Source organism: Berghia stephanieae, chromosome 2, assembly GCF_034508935.2.
Source record: "Berghia stephanieae isolate SIO BIC M18660-M18661 chromosome 2, UCSD_Bste_1.3, whole genome shotgun sequence".
Taxonomy (NCBI): domain Eukaryota; kingdom Metazoa; phylum Mollusca; class Gastropoda; order Nudibranchia; family Aeolidiidae; genus Berghia; species Berghia stephanieae.
Window position 1 is genome coordinate 103,743,893 of NC_088361.1, and position 25,000 is coordinate 103,768,892.

At 39.5% G+C, this 25,000-nt stretch overlaps 2 protein-coding genes across 5 annotated transcripts in view; one reads left to right on the forward strand and one right to left on the reverse strand.

Annotated features, from left to right (window-relative positions):
* Positions 1-25,000, reverse strand: part of LOC144966124 (neural-cadherin-like) — a 173,194-nt gene that overhangs the window by 67,414 nt on the left and 80,780 nt on the right. For all 4 annotated transcript variants that reach the window (XM_078902233.1, XM_078902231.1, XM_078902232.1 and 1 more), the window contains exons 23-28: positions 23,310-23,616; positions 20,262-20,559; positions 8,920-9,100; positions 8,346-8,590; positions 2,213-2,349; positions 447-695 (exon numbers count right to left, since the gene is read on the reverse strand). In XM_078902233.1, coding sequence (XP_078758359.1) covers positions 447-695; positions 2,213-2,349; positions 8,346-8,590; positions 8,920-9,100; positions 20,262-20,559; positions 23,310-23,616 — 1,417 coding nt within the window. The remainder of the gene's footprint in view (positions 1-446; positions 696-2,212; positions 2,350-8,345; positions 8,591-8,919; positions 9,101-20,261; positions 20,560-23,309; positions 23,617-25,000) is intronic.
* LOC144966125 (uncharacterized) lies at positions 12,044-19,354 on the forward strand. The gene is made up of 2 exons (XM_078902235.1): positions 12,044-12,143; positions 18,172-19,354. Exon 2 carries the CDS (start codon positions 18,195-18,197, stop codon positions 18,702-18,704), a length of 510 nt encoding a protein of 169 aa, XP_078758361.1. The 5' UTR covers positions 12,044-12,143; positions 18,172-18,194; the 3' UTR covers positions 18,705-19,354.

A 25,000-nucleotide genomic window follows, 5' to 3' on the forward strand; every position in this document is an offset into this window, starting at 1 on the left:
AAAAATATAGGAAGACAAATAAACTAAGCAAGATAAACAACAAAGTTTTAACAAAAATGAAAAATCAAGTAATTCCCCCCCCCCCTGATTAACAGGTCATTTCTTTATGAATACAGTACTGATTTCTAGTGCTATTGTCCGCTCCACAACTCAAAAATCAGTAAATCGAATTTCGCTTCTTAGTTGACAATCACAAATATGTGACCCAACGTCTCAAAACGGTATTATGTCGGGATGGACCAGGTGCTTAAAAGTCAAATTATAGTTGAACTGCTCAAAAATATAAAACATTGGTATTTAACACAGTAAAATATGATATCCCTTCTCCTCTATAAAGCAAACAAACTCAACTTAAGTCTGATATTTCTGGCTACAAATGCCATTTTCACGATCTTAACCAACCCGACGTAATACCGTTTTGAGACGGAGGGTCACATATAGACTACCTGTATTCATGCTGAGTTGGAAGTTCTGACACGCCGAACTTGCACACGCAGGGGGAAGCTTGAACCCAAAGGGTGGTCCGTATGGCAGAGTGTCCTGGTCGGTGGCAAAAATCTCCACCACAATTTCATTATCGTAAGCCACGTTTTCTTCAACTTTTGGAAGATACGGCTCTCGGAACTGAGGCGCCCAGTCGTTGGTGTCCGTTAAGGTGACCACCAGGGTAGCTGAGCTGCTGAGAGGGATTTTTCCTGAAACAACAATAAAAGATGGAAATTCTTGAGACGTCTGAATAGTGAACAAAGTAAAACTCTGTAGTTATAGATTTTATTTAATGATTTAATTTATGTCACACATTTCCACCTCGTCCTCAGAATCAACTATTTCAATGTCCTTTAATATAGATAGTATGCGCTTGGCTAAGAAGCTCATAACATTGCCATCCGGAAGTATAACGGACCAACACACAAAACTGTGTGTAACCTTGAAGGTTTATAGTCTGGTTAATACAGTTCAGTGAGCATTACTCATAAATGCGGATGGCAAAAAGCAATAACAAAGACCCGAGTGACGTCATCTTCGAACTATCTATACCAGGAGAAATTGATGATCCCATCATTGAGTACTTTTGGCAATGAGAATTAGACGCTCAGCTGTGAAAGACGTGTGCTGACGTATGCAGGACGTGTGATGACGTATGCAGGACGTGTGCTGACGTATGCAGGACGTGTGCTGACGTATGCAGGACGTGTGCTGACGTATGCAGGAAGTGTGCTGACGTATGCAGGACGTGTGATGGCGCCCAGAGACCACTTGTGAGTTTTCCTTATTATATTTTACTGACCAATCAAACAGCGGTATATTTCAAAACAATTCAATATCACATTCTGATTGGTTACGAAAGTATGACAATAGCACTATATGGCTGTCCGGCCACCTTTTTGAAAGTGTTATCATTCCAATAGTCTTCAACAGTCATGACGTCACTTCCCTCGTAATGACGCATGGTAACTTAGTAACTGGCTCTAAACTATCGGAACAATGGCGGACGCCCTTATGAAATATATCTCCGACGAGCATGAAAGTGTATCCAGAGGAGAAAAACATTATAAATATTATGATCATGTTTTGACTTTTATACATTCTGATCACATGACATATAAAAAGTTCTAGCCAGCATGAAGAATAAAAAGTACAATTTTCTTTGTTTAGAACCGCGTTGCTCGCCGTTGCTTGCCGTTGCTGGGCGACGTGACATCAGACTATTGACTCCAATTGTAGATATCACATTTTACATACCCCCCCCCCCCCCCCCCCCACCCCCAACAACCATGTTAAGAAAGCATACGTTTCTTCATTATGAAAATTGGAAATGGAAAAAATCTGGGCACAGGCACAAGAGGAAGATAATCTGAAAAGATGCATACGAAACAATCAATACCAGACAATGTAGAAAGAAAAATAGCGTACAAAAAAAATCGACCGACAAGCTGATTTTTGGGATGATGTTTCGTGTTGTATTTTTCGTTCTTCTTTGTCTTGCATTGTTTCCTATAGATAGTATGCGCTTGGCTAAGAAGCTCATAACATTGCCATCCGGAAGTATAACTGACCAACACACAAAACTGTGTGTATCCATGAACGTTTATAGTCGGGTTAATACAGTTCAGTGAGCATTACTCATAAACGCGGATGGCAAAAAACAATAACAAAGACCTGAGTGACGTCATCTTCGAACTATCTATACCGTTTTCAACTGTTGACGTACCTTTATCTGTGGCAATGATGGTCACAGTGATAACGGGTTCCTTCTCTCTGTCCAACGGTTTCCGGGTTATCACAGTCCCGTTGTTAGGATCGATGTAAAACTCGTGCCTGGGGTCAGACTCTCTCAGAATGGAATATCTAAGACAGATAAATGTTTCTATGTCAATTTGGAAATAATTGTTACTGGTGTAGTGTTATACATTGTTAATATGTTGTGTTGCGAGCTTTAGTAACATTTTGTTATTTAAGGTTATTGTTATTTTGCAGTTGTTACCCTAAAAGTAATTTTGTCAACTGAATAAAGTTACAGTGGTGACCCCGACGTCAGGATTGAACACACCCTTCCTTCAACATGCCAAACAATCAGGATACCCATGAAGCCAACGCAGTGTCCATCAAACTACCAACCTTTTGGCCCCAAAGAGCTCAAATTTGGTTCGTTCAGGCCGAGGCACAATTCACAATTAAAGGAACCACAGCTGACGTAACTAAATACAGTTATGTCACAGCATCCCTCGACCAAGACACTGCCACCAGAGTTCTCGGCATCCTGACCAACCCACCAAGCACTAACAAATATGAAACCCTCAAACAAAGACTCATAGACAATTACAAACTTTCTGAAAGAGAAGCCGTATCACGCATCTTAGACATTGGTGGTCTGGGTGATTCCAAACCAAGCGAACTATTGGACAAAATGCTTGCCATAGTCCCTACAGGACAAGAACCAGGATTCCTTTTTAAGGAAGTTTTTCTACGCCAACTACCAGCAGAAGTCCAATCTTTGGTAACTCAACAGGATTATCCGACCCTCCGGGACCTGGCCAAAGCAGCAGACAAACACTTTATGTCCACCGGAGCTACCATTAATGCAACAATGAAAGGAGGCAAACACAACAAACGAGATGGACCACGCCATCAACACAGTAAGACACCCGACCCGGATTTGTGTTGGTACCACCAAAAATTCGGCAAACAGGCTACAAAATGCACCACTCCTTGCAAATTTTCGGAAAACTGGACAGCCGACCACCTATAAGCAATATGGTGGCCGGCTCCAAGGACAACCTTCTGTTTGCATATGATAAACAATCTGGCCGCAACTTTCTGATCGATACAGGAGCTGAGATCAGTGTGTTACCGGCTTCAACAAACGACCTTCGCCGCGGACAACACGGGTTCCCGTTAGCAGCCGCCAATGGTACACTCATCAAATCATATGGACTCAGGTGTAAAATGAGAACCTGGCCGTTAACAGCGTTATCTCTGTCCAAAAAATCATAACATCGCCTAACAGGCGTCATGTCCCGTCCTAAATGTTAAATGTTGCTGTTGGCCAGGGACCCCTTGTAAAGGGCTTTGAGCACATTTAGTGGATATTGCGCTATATAAAAGCTCAATTTAAAAAAATTTCTTTTTTAGGACAGTTGATTCTCTGGCAGGACCACATCAATCCCTGTAGTAAAAAGAAGACAGCAGTCTTGGTTTGGCCGTGTTTCTCGCATTGAGTTAACTTAAATTGAGCTTTTATATAGCGCAATATCCACTAAACGTGCTCAAAGTGCTTTACAAGGGGTCCCAGGCCAACAGCAATACATAACATGTGGAACGAGACATGACGCCTGTTAGGCGATATTATATTTTTTCGGACAGAGACAACGCTGTTAACGGCCAGGTACTCATTTTACACCTGAGTACGGTGAGAAAAGGTGAGCAAAGAGCCTTTTCCAAGGACTCAACTATGCGTCGAGCTAGGCTCGAACCCAGGACTTTCCGATCCGAAAGCGAGTGTCATACCACTAGACCACATAGCCACGAGCCATTGGCAAAACCCGTGATGAAATGAAATGGAACTTGGGGGGGGGGGGGCGCAGAAGCAGTAAAAACGGCAAACAAAGTGCTGGGTGGATAAAGCAAAGGAAGGACAAAGATGAACAGGCTACCATGGACGAGCAAATCTAGAGACAGGGGAGCAGCAGAGTGGCTCAGCGGTACGGTCTTTGCTTCGAACCCGAGAGGTAACGAGTTTTCGATCGCCCGCCGATGCGCTATGTGGCCTTGAGCAAGTCACCTCGCCCTAGCTCAATTTGCGGTGCTGCACTGCGGCTGACGCCTGCATTATTCCAGTCTTCTCTTGGAATAGACCCTAGAGACAAATTTCCCCTATGGGATGAATAAAGAGAATTCTAATTCTAATTCGAATCTAAATGAAGGGACCACTTTACTTCAAAATCATCTCATGTCTCCTCTACGACCACTTTGGTCAGGTAAATGAGTGCTGCGTCAGATAGACAGGGTTGCCAGATTAATTTCAGGCATTCTGCCAACCGGATTTAAAAAATCTGCCAAATACCACAAAATCTGCCAAACCGTACTATTTATAGTACCCCCTTTGAAAACTCATCAGTTTTGTTAAACAAAAAATTCGCAAGGCCGATGTCATGAATTTTTTTTTTACATTTCCCAAGTTTTAAAAAATCACTAATACATAAAAATTGCCATGGAAAACGTGGAGTAGACTATAGATTCATTCCTAGGCCTCGGAAAATAAAATCTGCCAAATATCTGCCAAACTGCCAAACCGATTTTTCTCTGCAGACGACTTCAAATTCTGCCAAAAAAAAAAAGGACATTTGGCAGAAAATCTGCCAAATTGGCAACCCTGCAGATAGACGGAAATGGCCCAGTGCATGACGTGATAATTGCGTTAAAATGTGTCAGTGCATGACATAAACAGTCGGAAGGTGACATTTTCGGATTTGCATTTTTTCTATTTTCTGAAAGATCATGCTCTCCAGACTGATTTAAATCTTTATTTGAAGTTTATCGGGTGAGTTTTTGTGAAGTTATGGTCAGATGTATTGGAAAGGTATTCAGCAACTTTTTCATACTTTTACAACTTGACTAGCTGTAAAAAATGTTAGAAGTGAAATTAAGCTTTGATATTTCCCGAAGATGTACAAAAAGGGTCGATTTAATCATTTATGGCAAGAATTCATTTTTGATAAAAATTGACCTCATTCTAACTAAACTTGGCAATATCTTAGTTCAAACCTTTTCACCATCCGACTGATTATGTCGTTCACTGTAACACATTTGAAGACATTCATTAAAAAATGACCGAGACACGACATAATATCGTTATGGCTGCATCCACAAATGACGAGGAGTATTTTACATATATGTGGTGCGTGGTGTCAATCTGGTGTTATGCCGGATTGTGGAAATGTGAGTCTTGAGTCAAAATGAGTCTTGAGTCAAAATGATAAGAGTAAGAAAGTTCTCTTGAAGTTAAGAAAACAAAAGCCACTCTCTGTGATGTGTACTTTATTCTAACTCATTTTAAAAAAAAGTTTAGCTTAATATACAAACATTGTGACCCTTCGCCTCAAAACGGTATTAAGTCGGGTTGGTTAAGATGTTGAAAATTGAAGTTATAGCCAGAAATATCAGACTTGTGTATAGTTTGTATGTTTTAATAAGGAGAATGGATGCCATATTTTAGGGTGCTTATGCCAACAATTTATATTTTTGACCAGTTTAACATTTACTTTTGCTTTTAAGCATCTGGTTCGTTCTGACATAATACCGTTTTGAGACGATAGGTCACAATTGCCAACCTTCGTGGCGTCGACAGCTCAGCGGTGCGGTTTCTCGTCTTGTCGTAAAAAACTCAAGCTAAGTTAAACGTGGTCAATGGGCAGACTAGTGACAGACAGTGATTGTATCAGATTCTGGTACCGATGTTATGTTATTCGGTAAGCAAGGCACTTTACACACATTATCAATCTCACTCGACTCCCTTGTGAATGAATACCTGAACACACCACTTGCTTGAATGTCAACCTCTTGAAGATCTGAGATGCACATTCCTCCCACCAAATCCAAGCATCAGTAACACACTTTATAGTCACCTGGAACAACTACAAAAGACGTCTAACTTCTACGTCATGGCACAAGACAGAAGGGCTAGAGCTCAGGTGGTCGCTGGTTCGGATAAGTCAGTAAGTAAGTAAGAATGAATACCTGCTTATAGGCAGTCGCGGATATTGTAAGAATATTAGTTAAACCACAAGGAAGTCCAACAGGCGACTTGAACAGTTTGAGAAGGAAGCATGGTTCCATGTGAGAGAATTACATGAAGCATTGTGGAGCATATTATTATGAGCATGGTAAACCAGTGGGAATGCGCCATATAAATGTTAGTAGTATTGCGCTATATATAAGCTCAAGAATATGTTGGGATGAGCTTGGCGCTACAAATCAATTATTCAGCGATAGATATGAAACTCGGCGCTAATTTCTATTCTTTTGGTGAACTCACTCAATCCTAGAGATTTTTGCAACTTTTCAAAATTGGAAACAAATGAGACCCTCCGTCTCAAAACGGTATTAAGTCGGGTTGGTTAAGATCGTGAAAATGGCATTTGTAGCCAGAAATATCAGACTTAAGTTGAGTTTGTTTGCTTTATAAAGGAGAAGGGATAGCATATTTTACTGTGTTAAATACCATTTTTTTATATTTTTGAGCAGTTCAACTATAATTTGACTTTTAAGCATCTGGTCCATCCCGACGTAATATCGTTTTGAGACGTTGGGTCACAATTATTCAGCAATAGATATGAAATTTGGTGCTAATTTCTATTCTTTTGGTGAACTCACTCAATCCTAGAGATTTTTGCTACTTTTCAAAATTGGAAACAAATGTATTAAAATGGGTATGTACATGTAGATAGTTTTATTCAACTATCATTGCGGCTATGTGATCGAGTGGTATGACACTCGCTTTCGGATCGAAAGGTCCTGGGTTCGAGCCTCGCGCTCAGCGCATAGTTGAGTCCTTGGAAAAGGCTCTTTACTCATATTCTCTCACCGTACTCGGGTGTAAAATGAGTACCTGGCCGGTAAGAGCGTTGTCTTTGTCCGAAAAATTATAATATCGCCTAACAGGCGTTATGTTCCGTCCTACATGTTAAATGTTGCTGTTGACCAGCGACCCTTTGTAAAGCGCTTTGAGCACGTTTAGTGGATATTGCGCTATATAAAAGCTCAATTTTTAATTTAATCATTAACATGTAAAAACTAAAAACATTAGCTTTGATACTACGCCTATAATTTGTGTCAGACAAATGTAATAAATAGGCATGGGGTAAAAGTAACCCTGGGTGTAAACTACGGATAAAGTCGGTGTTAGGGTTGACTGAGTTAAACAAGAAATAGAATGTTTTACATTGCAAAAGACCCACATTTTGTCATTCTCATCACTCTAATTCTAAGCTCATTGTTCATGGCTTGATTCATTCTGACAAAAAAAAAAAAACGTTTTGATTCGGTGGGCCGCATAGCAGATATAAATTGAGCTTTCATATAGCGCAATATCCAATAAACGTGTTCAAAGCGCTTTACAAGGGGTCCCTGGTCAACAGCAACACTCAACATGTAGGACAGGACATGACGCTTGTTATGTGATATTACAAATTTTTTTTCGGACAAAGACAACGTTGTTAACGACCAGGTACTCATTTTACACCTTAGTACGGTGAGATTATGTGAGTAAAAAGTCTTTTCAAAGGACTCAACTATGCGCTAAGCGAGGCTCGAACCCAGGACCTTCTGATCCGAAAGCGAGTGTCATACCACGAGACCACATAGCCGCATATAGGGAGGCCTTCCGAAAGCTCCTACATCCCTCAGTATTCTTGTTTTTTATAATGTTCTAGTAGGGGGTTTTGGAGGGGGGAAACTTTTTTTTTTTAAAGTCTCCCCCCTCCCAAACCCCCTACTAGAACAAGAATACTGGGGATGTAGGAGCTTTCGGAAGGCCTCCCGGTATATATTTTTGAGATAAAAATGTAAACAAAGCTGATATGTGACCCAACGTCTCAAAACGGTATTATGTCGGGATGGACCAGATGCTTAAAAGTCAAATTATAGTTGAACTGCTCAAAAATATAAAACATTGGTATTTAACACAGTAAAATATGATATCCCTTCTCCTCTATAAAGCAAACAAACTCAACTTAAGTCTGATATTTCTGGCTACAAATGCCATTTTCACGATCTTAACCAACCCGACTTAATACCGTTTTGAGACGGAGGGTCACATATGTAAAAAAAACTGACAATCAACTCACATTATTTGCCCATTCATTCCTTCATCGACATCAGTCGCCGGGAATTCTGTGACGTATGAGAGACGAGGCGTTCCGTCCAATAACGTGACGTTGACGTGATCCCTGCCAAATTCGGGCGCGTTGTCGTTGAAGTCCGTGACGCGCACTGTAATGGACGCCGTGTCAGTATGGGTGGTCTCCCCGTCCGTCACGCTAAGGGTGAAGGTCACAACACGGGGGTCCTTTTCATAGTCAATCGGATTGGTCTAGAGATCAGATTCAATAATGAAATGACGTTGTAAAAACTACCAAAACTAGTCGTAAAAGAAAATTGATGATCTGGTATTGCCTCAATTATCTTTGCCTTCCATAATCTTTGGTTCTATTGGCCTAAGCATTTTGGAGGATTTTGGCTGCAAATAAACTCAATTTTCTCCAAAAATTAAAATTGATGATCTTGTAAAGTAGACTCGATGACTAACACGCAAAAAAACAAAAAACAAAAAAACCTCAAAAAAAAACAACAAAAAACAAAACCAAAAAAAAAAAACAAAAAACAAAAAAAAAAACACAAAACAAAAATTGGAATACTCACATCTTTGATGCCAATAAATGCTGTTCCAGGATCGTTAAAAGAAGATTGTACAAAGAAATGGCCGCTGGAGTCTCCATCGATACTGTAAACAAGCTGCCTGTTCTTCAGCTCGACGTCCTTGTCTTTCGCTTGTATAGGGAAGCCCGAAATCTCTCCGATATCGTTTTCTGACAGGGAAATGCTGAAAGTTTAAAAAAAAAAAGAAGACAAAATCAAATAATTCCATCAATACATTAGTTTAGGATTTTTTTGTTTGTTTGTTGCTTTAGGTCTCTTCCAACACAATTGAGGTTATATGAGAGACCGCTGAAACAAAAAAAACAAGCAATCTAACAAAAATAGTACAAATGTAAATCAAAATCATAACCATAAGATATCATAAGCTAAATTATAAATAACCAAGAACAAACAGGCAGAAGATTTACAGAAAGAAAAAAAAATCCCCTGTCAAAAATACAATCACAAACCAAAGAAGCAGGATAGGCTAGTAAAGAGAAGAAGAAACGACATCACTATCGGATCGTACACCCATGCGAACATATATATAGGTATATGATTCAAGGGTGATGCTCCCATCCAACCACCCGCTAGTTTAGAATTCAACATTTAGTCATCAAATCTTTAGAAAGTAATAAACAAAAATGAATATAACAGCTTCAAAAAAAAAGAACAAAATACCTAACACGGAATGTTTCGGACTCAAAACCCTTCTTCAGCCAACAATAAAGAAATAAATACATCACTAAATTCCAGATAGTCGACAGAGAAATTTTACAACAGACAGAGAAGACCTACAAAATTTATCTGTCATCAATATCTGAAATTTAGTAATGTATTTATGCCTGTATTGTTTTTTTTTTTGGTTTTTTTTTGGTTTGTTTTTGCTGTCGGCTGAAGAAGGGTTTTGAGCCCGAAACGTTCCGTGTTGGGTATTTTGTTCGTTTTTTTTTTTGAAGCTGTATTTTAATTAAACTCATATCATCAATATTTCAATAGATAGAACGAAGTTGACGTTACTCATGTCTTTGTTATTGCTTTTTGACATCCACTTTTATGAGTAATTCTCACTAAACTGTATGAACCAGGCTATAAACGTTCACGGTTACGCATAGATTTGTGTGTTGGTCCGTTATACTTCCGGATGACAATCTTGTGAGTTTCTTAGCCAAGCCCACAGCATCAAAACAGTTTAGTGAGAATTACTCATAAACATGGATGGCAAAAAAAAAAACAATAACAAAGACCCGCGTGATGTAAACTTCGTTGTTTTTATAATTTAGAGAAAACTAATCACAAAAAGGCTGTGTAAAAATAATAATGGGCTGAGTGATGTCAACTATGGTCCTTGTAAAGATCGTATGCGCTTGGCTAAGAAGTTCACAACATTGCCATCCGGAAGTCTAACGGACCAACACACACAACCGTGTGTAACCATGATCGTTTATAGTCAGGTTAATACAGTTTCGTGAGAATTACTCATAAACGCGGATGGCAAAAAAACAAAACAAACCCCAATAACAAAGACCTGAGTGACGTCATCTTCGAACTATCTATAGATAGTATGCAGATGACGTCACTCAGGCCTTTGTTATTGTTTTTGCCATCCGCGTTTGTGAGTTGTTCTCACTAAACTGTATTAACCCGACTATAAAAGTTCATGGTTACACAGAGTTTGTGTGTTGGTCCGTTATACTTCCGGATGGCAATGTTGTGAACTCCTTGGCCAAGCGCATTCTATCTATAGATAGTATGCAATTGGCTAAGGAGTTCACAACATTGCCATCCGGAAGTAACACGGAACAACACACAAAACTAGGTGTATCCATTATTGTTTATAGTTTGGTTAATACAGTTTAGTGAGAATTACCCATAAACGCGGATGGCAAAAACAAACAAACAAAAAAACAATAACAAAGACCAGAGTGACGTCATCTTCATACCATCAAAAGATAGAATGCGCTTGGCCAAGGAGTTCACAACATTGCCATCCGGAAGTATAACGGACCAACACACAAACTCTGTGTAACCATGAACTTTTATAGTCTGGTAAATACAGTTTAGTGAGAACAACTCACAAACGCGGATGGCAAAAACAATAACAAAGGCCTGAGTGACGTCATCTGCATACTATCTATAGATAGTATGCGCTTGGCTAAGAAGCTCATAACATTGCCATCCGGAAGTATAACGGACCAACACACAAAACGGTGTGTATCCACGAACGTTTATAGATAGTATGCGCTTGGCCAAGGAGTTCACAACATTGCCATCCGGAAGTATAACGGACCAACACACAAACTCTGTGTAACCATGAACTTTTATAGTCTGGTTAATACAGTTTAGTGAGAACAACTCACAAACGCGGATGGCAAAAACAATAACAAAGGCCTGAGTGACGTCATCTGCATACTATCTATAGTCAGGTTAATACAGTTCAGTGAGCATTACTCATAAACGCGGATGGCAAAAAACAATAACAAAGACCTGAGTGACGTCATCTTCATACCATCTATAGATCGTCACTCAGGTCTTTGTTATTCCTTTTTTTTTCATCCACGTTTATGAGTAATTCTCACTAAACTGTATTAACCAAACTATCAACGTTTAAGGTTACACATTGTCATTGTTTTGTGTGTTGGTCCGTTATACTTCCGGGTGGCAATGTTGTGAGCTTCTTAGCCAAGCGCATTCTATCTCTTCGGACCACCCTTTGGGTTACAAGTTTTGACTGAAGTGAAAACATTAAAGGTTAACACAGTTTGTTGTGAGATGATGACGTTGATTTGGCGGGCAGAACAGAACAAGATTTAAACGTTAAGTTCTTTTGTGCTGTGTAATGGGCATGATCTATATTAACTTTCCATGTGCTCGAGGTCATTGGTCACATTGCAAAATGTGCTCAAAGTGACCTTTATAGTGAAAAGTGTTCACAGATTTTGAACTATTTAACATTACGATTGGTAATGTTCAGCTTGACACATGGGAATATTTACAACTTTCATAAACAAAGCAGCGTGTTTACATTTGTTCAGAAATGTCCAATCGTTGGACAGCAACAAATCACGTGATTGATGACTCGGTTGGACGAAAACATGAATATAGATCGCTCCCATTCATTCTACAATCTAGTTGGTCTAAGAAGCAGCTGTTGGCTGTTATCGAAAACGATACTGTTCGAAGTGTTACATTTGGATCTTCTGAAAGTATTCTGGAGATATTTAAATGTAAGTATAGGAATGAATATTAGAAGGACTTCTGTAGCTTCACAGAACGTCTAAACCCAAAGAGGGATTTTGTATTTTAATTATTACCTAACTATAAACTAAAGATACTAGAAACCTGACCGGATGAACCAAAATGTTTGTCATCACTTGCAATATGGAAACTGGTGGAAAACACAGTAAGTAACAATGGAGTCGGGCAGAAGTCGTCAACGACAAGTGACTCAGCAAATTGTTTTTGAAATTAGAAAAATCACAAATAGATAGAATGCGCTTGGCCAAGGAGTTCACAACATTGCCATCCGGAAGTATAACGGACCAACACACAAACTCTGTGTAACCATGAACTTTTATAGTCTGGTTAATACAGTTTAGTGAGAACAACTCACAAACGCGGATGGCAAAAACAATAACAAAGGCCTGAGTGACGTCATCTTCGAACTATCTATACATGCCTCGTCTAGAGTCTAGTAATATTTATTGGACAATGCAATTAATAGAAAGGCCATAATATATTATAATAAAGTGCTGTGAAACTACGGAAGTCCTCCCTTGTGCTTATAAGTAAATTTTAAGCGAACCATAACATTTAATTTAGAATAAACTTTTCTTGAGGAAAGCGAGTGTCGTGAAAAGGTCAACAACAAAAATAAAAAAAGGGAGTCTTTCCACAAGTTCCTTACAGTGAAGGGCAAAAGTCCCATTGGAAAAAAGATACAAAAAAGACACCCACCCTTCCTGAGCCCCTACCCCCCATCCTTTATATAATAAATAATAATAATAATAATAATAATAATAATAATAATAATAATAATAATAATAATAATAATAATAATAATAATAATAATAATATTAATAATAATAATAATAATAATAATAATAATAATAATAATAATAATAATAATAATAATAATAATAATAAAAACCAGATAAAATTAAATAACAAAGCGAAGCCAGTGTTAGGAAATTGTGGAAAAACAACAAAAACAAAATAAAATTAGGGAACCCCTCCCTACTACCCACAGTTCTAAGGGCGGAAGAAGACTTTCGAAGCTGGGTTGACGAAATGACATGGGGTAGTAGCCATACGCTACTACTCCTACTACAATTACTACTAATACTAATACTACTACTACTACTACTACTACTACTACTACTACTACTACTACTACTACTACTACTACTACTATTACAACGTCTACTACTACTACTACTACTACTACTACTACTACTACTACTACTACTACTACTATTACAACGTCTACTACTACTACTACTACTACTACTACTACTGCTACTACTACTACTACTACTACTACTACCGACACCACCACCACCACCTCTCTAACATCTCTAGACGAATCTTTTCTCATCTTGTTATACATTCTTATAAAAATTGCATCTACTATACGCAAGAAATGAAGTGAGTAGGAAAGTGCCAGAGAATGAAAAACTTCGCGGCGGCGATGGGGGCTCGAACCCGCAACCTTAATGATACGACAACTCCGCCTGGCCGGGGAGATCGTGACTCTATCGTATGAGCTATCCACGACCCAAAAAAAGTCGCTTCAAATTCTATTCTACCGAGAGCCACTCCCTCCCCCGACTTCTACTTTTTGGGTCTTTACTTTCAGGTTGTCAGGCTTAAGATACGATAAGAAATGAAGTGAGTAGAAAAGTGCCAGAAGACAACGGAGAATAAGATATTGGTGGCGGTAAGGATTCGAACCCACGACACGACTGTTACGGCAACTCCGCCTGGCCACGACAGGGATGCTCTACAATTGACGCCATCCACCACGACTCTTTACAACTAATCCTACCAAAATGACAGAAATTTAGAGATTTAGATAGGGAAGGGGGGGGGGGGTTGGGTGGTGTTGGCGGGCTCTTAAAAATTAAAAATATCTTTCTTATTTTCTTTTTAGTGCGGCTATGTAGTCTAGTGGTATGACACTCGCTTTCGGATCGAAAAGTCCTGGGTTCGAGCCTCGCGCTCGGCGCATAGTTGAGTCCTTGGAAAAGGCTCTTTACTCACATTCTCTCACCGTACTCAGTTGTCATATGAGTACCTGGCCGTTAACAGCGTTGTTTTGTCCGAAAAATTGTAATATCGCCTAACAGGTGGCATGTCCCGTCCTACATGTTAAATGTTGCTGTTGACCAGGGACCCCTTGTAAAGCGCTTTGAGCATATTTAGTGGATATTGCGCTATATAAAGCTCAATTTGTTTTTTCTTATTTTCACTAAAAGCTCACGCTTCGAAATCTGACTCAATGCGACAAAAATTATACCAGATAAATGCGGTGGGTCATAATAAATATTTTGGGGGAGAAATTCCATCTTCAACGACTATTAGTAAAGGCGGGAGGGAGTATAAATTTCCACAAGTTCCTAGCAGTGAAAGGCAAAATTCCCCTGGGGGAAAAAATACAAAAAAGAACACCCCCCCCCCTTTCCCCATCCCTTATATTGATATAAATAATATAGTAATAAATAATAAATTTAAAAAATAGTGACAGATAAAATTAAATAACAAAGCGAAACCAATGCTAGGAACTTGCGGAAAAAGAATAAAGGCCAAATAATATATGTACTAAGTTGTTGCCCTGGGAGTTAAAATTAAAGTTTTATTTATCCAAAGAAAGAAACTAATATTAATCCGATCTATTTTGGCGTCTGCAATACGATTCAATAGTCTGATGTCACGCCGCCTGGCAACGGCGGCCATCTTGTTTCTAAACAAAGAAAATCTGTACTTTTTATTTTTCATGCTGGTTAGAACTTTTCATATGTCTTGTGATCAGAATGTGTAAAAGTCAAAATATGATCAAATGTATGTGTTTTTTTTCTTCTGGATACGCTTTTATGCTCGCCGGAGAAATATTTCATACGACGTCCGCCATTGTTCCGATAGTTTAGAGCCAGTGTTACTAATTTACCATGCGTCATTAGGAAGGAAGTGACGTTATGACTGGTGAAGACTATTGGGCATGATCTATATTAACTTTCCATGTGCTCGAGGTCATTGGTCACATTTCAAAATGTGCTCGAAGTGACCCACTTAGTGAAAAGTGTTCACAGCTTTTTAAATATCTAACATCACGATTGGTCATTTGATTCAGCTTGACACATGGATATGTTTATAATATTTGTAAACAAAGCAGCGTGTTTACATTTGTTAAGAAATATTCAATCGTTGGACAGCAAATAATCATGAGATTTATGACCTGGTTGAACGAAAACACGAATATAGATCGCTCCCATTGGTCTTTTTGTTGTTGTTAGAGTTGAAACTCCCAGAACCCCCAGGACAACTGATAAACTAACCAAGATGACCTCACAACTTTTTAGCTGGACTGGACAATTTTATGTAAACTATGAAAAAAATGTAAACTAGTCATTTTAGTGGCTTGGTAGAAGTCAATTTTGATCTGTCTTTGGATAATAAAACTGATTCAAGATGAGCAACTAAATTGAGCTTTTTTATCGCGCAATATCCACTAAATGTGCTCATAGCGCTTTACAAGGGGTCCCTGGTCAACAGCAACATTTAACATGTATGACGGGACATGCCGCCTGTTAGGCGATATTACAATTTTTCGGACAAAGACAACGCTGTTAACGGCCAGGTACTCATTTTACCCCCGAATACGGTGAGAGAATGTGAGTAAAGAGTCTTTTCCAAGGACTCAACTATGCGCCGAGCGACGCTCGAACCCAGGACCTTCCGATCCAAAAGCGAGTGTCATACCACTAGACCACATAGCCGCACAACTAAGTAAATTTACTGCCATTGAAGTGGCGCTTGTGTATGGAATTAATATGAATTTTAAAGGTTTGGAAATAAAGACGTGTGCATAGATATTCTTAAATATCCACTAAACGTATGAGGTGCTCAAAGCGCTTTACAATGCGTCTGTCCGTAGCCATCGTTAACATATAGCCTGACACTAGAACCCTCTAGGACTGGCAGTTTGACGTCATTTTTTATTTTTGTGTAGCGTCTTTAGTTGTCGTTAGTAGAGCTCAAGGAAACAAGTTATTTCATTGGTTGAACTATTGGATACAATGATACAACTCACGATTTGTTTTCTTTTGTGGCCAAAGACTGGCATTTTGACGTCATTTTTTGGTCAGTGTCCGGCTATAACTTTACGATGGCCACGGTCTGTCGTGAATGAGTTTTTTAACATATTGTTTACGATGATTTAAAATAAGATAAGAAAATCTCCATCGACCTGGTCGGTCGCCACAGGAATGGGCGGGGGTTCTCCATTTAGAGAAATCGAAATAGTCGTCGCCACCTAATCTAAAACTAATGGGAAGCAGACTTTCTGACGTCAACCTTCCTCTCTTCCTGTTCAAAGCTCATTAAGTGTGTAACCAGTCTCCCGGACAATGAATGCATAATAAACAATTAATTGGTTATTTATTATTGAATCACAATGTGGCATAACTATTTTAGTCGCAGGATGCATAGACAGATTCTGAACTTCTTAGCCAAGTGCATACTATCTATAGATAGTATGTGCTTGGCTAAGAAGCTCACAACATTGCCATCCGGAAGTATAACTGACCAACACGCAAAACTCTTGTGTAATCATGAATTTTTATAATCCGGATAATTCAGTTAAGCGAGAATACCCTTCAACAGTCGTACCGTCACTTCCCTCGTAATGACGCATGGTAACTTAGTAGCTGGCTCTAAACTATCGGAACAATGGCGGACGCCCTTATGAAATATTTCTCCGACGAGCATAAAAGCGTATCCAGAGGAAAAAAAACCCATTATAAATCTGATCATGTTTTGACTTTTACACATTTTGATCATAAGACATATGAAAAGTTATAGCCATCATGAAGAATAAAAAGCACCGATTTTCTTTTAGAACCACGACGGCCGCCGTTGCTGGGCGACGTGACATCAGACTATTGAATCCAATTACTCATAAACGTGGACGGCAAAAGAAAACAATAACGAAGGCCTGAGTGACGTCAACTTCGATCTATCTATAGATAGTGTGCGCTTGGCTAAGAAGCTCACAACATTGCCATCCGGAAATATAACGGACAAACACACAAAACTACAACCTTGAACGTTTATAGATAGAACGATGATGACTGACTCAGGTCTTTGTCATTGTTTTTTGCCATCCGCGTTTATGAGTAATTCTCACAAAACTGTATAAACCAGACTTTTAATGTTCAATGTTACACATAGTTTTGTGTGTTGGTCCGTTATACTTCCGGATGGCAATGTTATGAGTTTCTTAGCCAAGCGCACACTATCTATAAGATTGGAATGAATTGGGATGATCTATATGACCTTTCCAAGTGCTCAAGGTCATTGGTCATAGCAAAATGTGCTCAAAGTGAAAAGTGTTCAGTCTTCGGAAATATCCAAAATCACAATTAGTCATTTTGTTCAGCTTGACTCATAGGTCCATTTAAACCTTTCATAAACAACGCCGCTTGTTTACATTTATATTAAGAAATAGCCAATCGTTGGACAGTAACAAATCACGTGACCCATGACTGGGCTGGACGAAAACTTGTTCGATTGTTCGTGTTATATTTGACATGTCAAATTGGTTTTTTTTTCTCTCTTTTTTTTTTTGTGAGCATCGTTAATATTTGAAGCTTTTGCGTTTTAAAAAATCAGCTAAAAATGAACTTTTTTATAGCGCAATATCCACTAAATGTGCTAAAAGCGCTTTACAAGGAGTCGTTGACCAACAGCAACATGTAACATGTAGAACGAAACATGACGCCTGGTAGGCGATATTACAATCTTTTTGTGTGACAGAGACAACTCTGTCAACGGCCAGGTACTCATTTTACACCTGAGTACGGTGAGCGAATGTGAGGAAATAGCCTTTTCCAAGGACTCGACTATATGCCGAGGGAGGCTCGAACCCAGGACCTTCCTATTCGAAAGCGAGTGTCATACCACAAGACCACATAGCCGCACATTCTACCATTGTTACTACTATAATCTAAGATTGTCACATTTGTTATTTCCACCCAGAATCGTAACCGTGCACATCCAGAATGTTAGCCTACGCATTCATCCCTTTCCTCATACTAGTAGCAAGCGGGGACACTCCAATAAAACCGTGCTGCTTTCCCGAGCACATGACAACGGATATCACGTTGAACGGGCGGAAACTATACACCCTTCACGTGGATAACTGGAAGCGACTTGCTCTGGAAGAGTGGAGCGGCCGTGACTATTGTTTGTATAACATGACATCGGGAAAACGCTACACTCGACGAGGGGGCAGTACCAAATGCTTGGTCACAGACATCTTCAAGTACGCTCCGTGCATTCCAGAGGACGCCATCTCTGAAGACCTCGGGCTGGACGAGGCAGAACACCAGCTGGCCTCATTCGGGTACCAGACGGATAGTTACTTCACGGACTTAAAGGTTAGAATGGACGACTGTGTACCACTGCAGGCCTTGATTGGAGTGAATACATATCGGTTTGAGAACACTAACGCGAGCTTGTCCGACCCTTCCATTATTGATAAGGATGTCACCGATTGCACATATGACTAACGACTTCAACAAGTGATATGAACATGATGTCTGGGTGGGGATCCTGACCTCCCATAGCGGATAGGGAGGTACATACTGTGTCTTCTATCCCCTTATATCTGTTTTCCAACATGCTTTCCGTCTTTGTCTTGGAATGAGATTACTTGGTTTTGTCCTGGCTCTGGCCGGAGTCCTAGCTGGGAGGGAAACAGTCAAATGCATAGTTATTGTTTTGGGAGATGATATTTTTTCCTTGTAAATCATCTCTCTGTTATGTATTATTATTTTTATTTTGAATGTATAATGTAAGCATTTGAGTGTATTCCTCTTTGTTGGATTTTGTGCATGTGTCTGGATGAGACTTGTAGGTGATCTCAAACTAAGTACATTGGTGGTATGCTCTTGGAATCTACATCTGATCCCTATTTGTTCTCAGTTCCCCTTTGTCTTACTTTTTCTTGGGTGCTTTAATTGTAATTCTAGAACTTTTTACTATCCCATTTTCTTCCTTTTTACTGGCGCTGATATAACCTAAATGTGTTGGAAGCGCTGTAAGACCCTTAAAAACAAAACAAAACAACGAACATGATGTAGACGTCTAGTGTTTCTCTCTCTCATTTAAAGCTTTAGAATTTGGTTTTAGATTCCATACGTTCCTCTTTGTTCCTTTACAGTCAGTTTCGATAATAAATTTTTACTAATACATTTTTACTATTTATTATAAATAATAAAACGTTTAGTGCAAAAATGCTTGGGTTAGAATTAATAAACAAAAATGAATATAAGAACTTCAAAGAAACAAACAAAATTAAATACCAAAATACCAAACACGAAACGCTTCCAAGATTCTTCTTCAGAAAGGACCTGCCAAATTTATCTTTCGTCGATCTGGAATTTAGTAATGTATTTATGTCTTTATTGTTTTTTTGTTGTTGTTGGCTGAAGAAGGGTTTTGAGCCCGAAACGTTCCGTGTTTGGTATTTTTGTGTTCTTTTTTGAAGCTGTTCTGACACTCGCTTTCGGATCGGAAAGCCCTGGGTCCGAGCCTCGCTCAGCGCATTGTTGAGTCCTTGGAAAAGGCTCTTTACTCACATTCTCTCACCGAACTTGGGTGTAAAATGAGTACCTGGCCGTTAACAGCGTTGTTTCGTCCGAAAAATTGTGATCCTATCGCCTAACAAGCGTCATGTCTCGTCCTACATGTTAACTGTTGCTGTTGGTCGGGGACCCTTTGTAAAGCGCTTTGAGCACGTGAAGTAGATATTGCGCTATAAAAAAAGAAAAGAAAAAAAAAGATCAATAGTCAAATTGTGACCTCTCGCCTCAAAACGGCATTAAGTCGGGGTGATTAAGATGCTAACAATTGAATTTATAGCCAGAAAGTTCAGACTTGAGTTGAGTTTGTACGTTTTATAGAGCAGAATGAATATCATACTTTATACTTCTGAAGAGCAACAATTCAAATTTTTGACTGGTTTAAGTTTAATTTGACTTTTTAGCATCTGGTTCATTCCGACATAATACCGTTTTGAGACGATGGGTCACAAATAAAAAGTTTGAACCTTGCAAATCCCTTACTTGTAATCGGCTTGTAAGAATTCGGGGGCGTTGTCGTTTTTATCCCTGAGTACAACAGTCACCGTTACCGTGGAACTCAAAGAGGGCGTGCCCAAATCGTAGGCCTGGACGATGACGTAGAGACGGGCCATCCGTTCTCTATCCAGATCGGCTGCTTTCGTGGTAAGACGACCCGAAATGCCCTCAATGCCGAAGTATTGAACCCCACCTGGGCTCATCTGATCCGATGCCAGTCTGTATCTAACCGTGCCGTTCAGTCCTTCGTCCCTGTCCGTGGCTGTAACTGTAGCCACGACGGCTGGAAAGCAATGAGAATAATCCAGAAATATGAGGCAGTGTCAAAAGGTCGTTTTTCTTTGTCAAATCGAGGAACAGATCATGTAAATGAGCCATGGTTATCAATTTGCTTACAAACCAAGGCAGTACGTAAAAGATGCTATTTTATTGTTTATCTGGGTGGGGTTCCTGACCTCCCATAGTGGGCAGGGGGGTACATACTGTGTCTTCTATCCCCTTATATCTGTTTTCCAACATACTTTCTGTCTTTGTCTTGGAATGAGATTACTTGGTTTTGTCCTGGCCTGGCCGAGTCCTGGTTGGGGGGGGGGGGGGGGGGGGGGGGGGGGAACAGTCAAATGCATTTGTTTTGGGAGATGATATTTTTTTCATTGTAAATCATCTCTCTGTTATGCACTGTATTATGCTTTATATATTTTATATATGATTTGTAAAACATTTGAGTGTATTCCTCTTAGCGGGGACCTGTGCTTGTGTCTGGATGAAACTTTTAGTGATCTCAAATTAAGTACTTTGATAGAGTGCTTATGGAATCTACACCTGTTTCCTATTTGAACCAATTCCCCTATGTCTTACTTTTTACTGGCGCTGATATAACCTAAATGTGTTGCAAGCGCCGTAAAACCCTAAAAACAACAAAACAACAACATTGTTTATCAAAAGTCCAATTCCCAGTGGGGGAACAAATTAAGAATCGCTCGACTGTCGAGCTTTAACATGCGTCAGAACAGACAACACGTATAATCACATTGAGCTTTTGTATAGCGCAATATCCACTAAACGTGCTCAAAATGCTTTACAAGAGGTCCCTGACCAACAGCAAGATTTAACATGGAGGATGAGACATGACGCCTGTTAGGCGATATTGCAATTTTTTTCGGACAGAGACAATGCTGTTAACGCACAGGTACTCATTTTACACCCGAGTACGGTGAGAGAATGTGAGTAAAGAGCCTTTTCCAAGGACTAGACGATGCGCCAAGCTAGGCTCAAAACCCAGGACCTTCCGATCCGAAAAGCGAGTGTCATACCACTAGACCACATAGCCACACAATCCAAATACTATTGGATTAAACGATATTTAAGAATGGGTGGGCGTTGGTTTAACTCACTCAATCCTAGAGATTTTCCCTACTTTTCAAAATTGGAAAAAAATGTATTAAAAATGAGCATGTACATAAATAGTTTTATTCAACTATACCATTAACATGTAAAAACTAAAAACAATAGCTTTGATACTACGCCTGTAATTTGCCTCAGAAACATGTAATAAAATGGGGTAAAAGTAACCCCGGGTATACAACGGATATAGTCGGTGTTAGGGTTGAGTGAGTTAACTCTCTCCTTATCAGCCATTTTCAGGATTTTCCCCAAAACTTTACACCCACCCAACCCAAAAAATAGACATTTCTTACTCAAACAGAAAAGCAAGAAGCACATTCTATACATAATATTATACGACAATATGAACTCTATTACAGAATGTCAAGTTTTTATAGCTATAGCAAAAAGAAATGAAATCTGGATGAGTAAAGTGACCGTTGCATCGTAACAAATGTGACGATTTTCCAATAGGTGGTAAGGAGAGGGTTAAAAACGGGCAAAAATAGCTCCATTTGAATAGCAGAAATATATTTTATCAAAGGTTAAAAAAACTGTGGACGTGTTATCCAATTTGTCCACACTTTTTTTTCGAAACTTTAAAAAGCTATAACTACAGACCACTCCTGATAATCGCAACTCGGTTAATCGCAAGTTTCGGTTAATCGAAACATTTTCGATGATCCCAATGTGTTGCGATTATCCGGAGAGGACTGTACTATAATTTTGATGGTAGATTGCCAGGTTTTAAGGTCCTTTTAAAACTATTTAACCAAGAGAAACTGCTGAAACATTTTTTCTTTAGTTTTTCTAAATAACTTACTGTTGAAGTATTTTTGTGGGGCGCGAAACGAAAACGATCTTTTTGGAACAGCCTTAAAAATATGTACATATTATAATTATCATGTACTCAAGGATAAAGTTAACTCACTCAACCCTAACACCGACTGTATCCATGGTTTATGTGGGTTACTTTTACCCCATGCCTATTTATTACACATTTCTGAGACAAATTATAGGCGTGGTATCAAAGCTAATGTTTTTAAGTTTTGCAAGTTAATAATAGTTGAATAAAACTATCTATGCACATGCTCATTTTTAATACATTTTTTCCAATTTTGAAAAGTAGAAAAATCTCTAGGAATGAGTGAGTTAATGCGCTTATTTGAAGGCCTGGTGACCCAATTTCTTGCCGTCTCATTGTTGTCACGGAAATACTCTCAAACCAACGCAAAATAGTGTCCATTACCTCACGGTTAATTATAATAATTGGATTAGGTTATCGGACCCGCATAATGCATGTGCACATCGGAAATAAGAAAATTTTCATGTGGCCTTTTTTTTGTTCGGACATTCACTGATTTGACTTGATCCTGTCATCAAAAAGAACGGGGAGGCCTTCCGAAAGCTACTGCATCCCCAGTATTCTTGGGTTTTTTTAATAATGTTCTAGTAGGGGGTTTGGGAGGGGGGGGGGGGGGGGGGACTTTTTTTTTTTTTTTCAAAGTCTCCCGCCTCCCAAACCCCCTACTAGAACAAGAATACTGGGGATGTAGGAGCTTTCGGAAGGCCTCCCAATTAAGAACGTGAACAGGATCTTTTTGTATTTTGTTGCAAACGTAAAAAAAAATCTAAAAAAATAGAACTCACTGTTTTGAGGAGAATTCTCGTCCAAAAAGACTTGAATGTCCTCTCTTTCGAAGACCGGCTTATCGTTGACATCGATTGGATAAACTTTAACCTCAGTGTAACCAATGAGCGGGTCGATCCTTTCGTCCTCGGCCTTGACCGCTAGCGTGTAGAAAGGTTCCGTGCCATCTCTGTCGAGAGCACCCATCAGGGAAATGGCTCCAGAAATAGGATTGATTTTGAAGAGACGCTGTGTCGTGGTCCCAGGGTTGAGTAGACTGTATCGAATTGCTGTCTCTTGGCGCCCGTCTTTGTCCGTGGCCTTGACCTTCAGGAATCAATGGTTAAAAGAAACAAGAAATTTAGTGAGTAGGAAAGTGCCAGAAGAGAATTGGATTCAGTAGTCTGATGTCACGCCATCCGGCAACGGCGGCCATCTTGGTTCTAAACAAAGAAAATCATTACTTTTTATTCTTCATGTTGGCTTGAACTTTTCATATGCCTTGTGATCAGAATATGTAAAAGTCAAAACATGATCAAATTTATGGGGTTTTTTTCCCCTCTGGATACGCTTTTATGCTCGACGGAGAAATATTTCATAAGGCGTCCGCCATTGTTCCGATAGTTTAGAGCCAGTGTTACTAAGTTACCATGCGTCATTATGAAGGAAGTGACGTTACGACTGTTGAAGAGTATTGAGAATAAAAACGTCGCGGCGGCGATGGGGGTTGACCAAAAAAATGACGTCAGAATGCCAGTCTTTTGCCACAAAAGAAAACAAATCGTGAGTTGTATTCAATAGTTCAACCAATGGGACCACTTGTTTCCATGAGCTCTACTAACGACAACTCACTAGGCGGTGCAAAAACCAAATAATGACGTCAAACTGCCAGTCCTTTTGGATTTCAGTATCAGGCTATAACATAACGATGAATACGTTTGAACTCACGACCTTACTGGTACGACAACTCCGCCTGGCCGGGGAGAGCGTGGCTCCACTGTGTGAGCTATCCACCACTCAACATAAGTGCCTGCTCCACTCACTTTTCTGAGTTAAAAGAAACGTGACATAACTCGGCTTTCCATACATAAATATCCGAGACAGATAAATTACGTGCGTAAAACCAAAAATGAACAATGTTGATCCCAGAATCCTCTGGGTGGGGTTCCTGACCTCCCATAGTGGGCAGGGAGGTACTTGCTGTGTCGTCTATCCCACCGTATCTGTTTTTCAATGGGGATGATCTATATTATCTTTCCATGTGCTCGGGGTCATTGGTCACATTGCAAAATGTGCTCAAAGCGACCCACATAGTGAAGTGTTCCCAATTTTTGACCTATCCAACATCACAATTGGTCATTTTGTTCAGCTTGACACATGTGTATGTTTACAACTTTCATAAACACAACAGCGTGTTTATATTTATTAAGGAAAATCCAATTCTTAGACAGCAACATATCATGTGATCAATGACTCGGTTGGACGAAAACATGAATATAGATCGCTCCCATTGCTCTCTGTCTTTGTTTTGGACATATATATATATATATATATATATATATATATATATACACACACACACACACACACACACACACAATGAGAACACACTACAACATGTCACTACATAACAACACTTATCACCGCCCAACCAATAACATACTGAGCGGAAGTAAAAATAAGGCCAAAAAAAACCCCCAAAACGACGAAC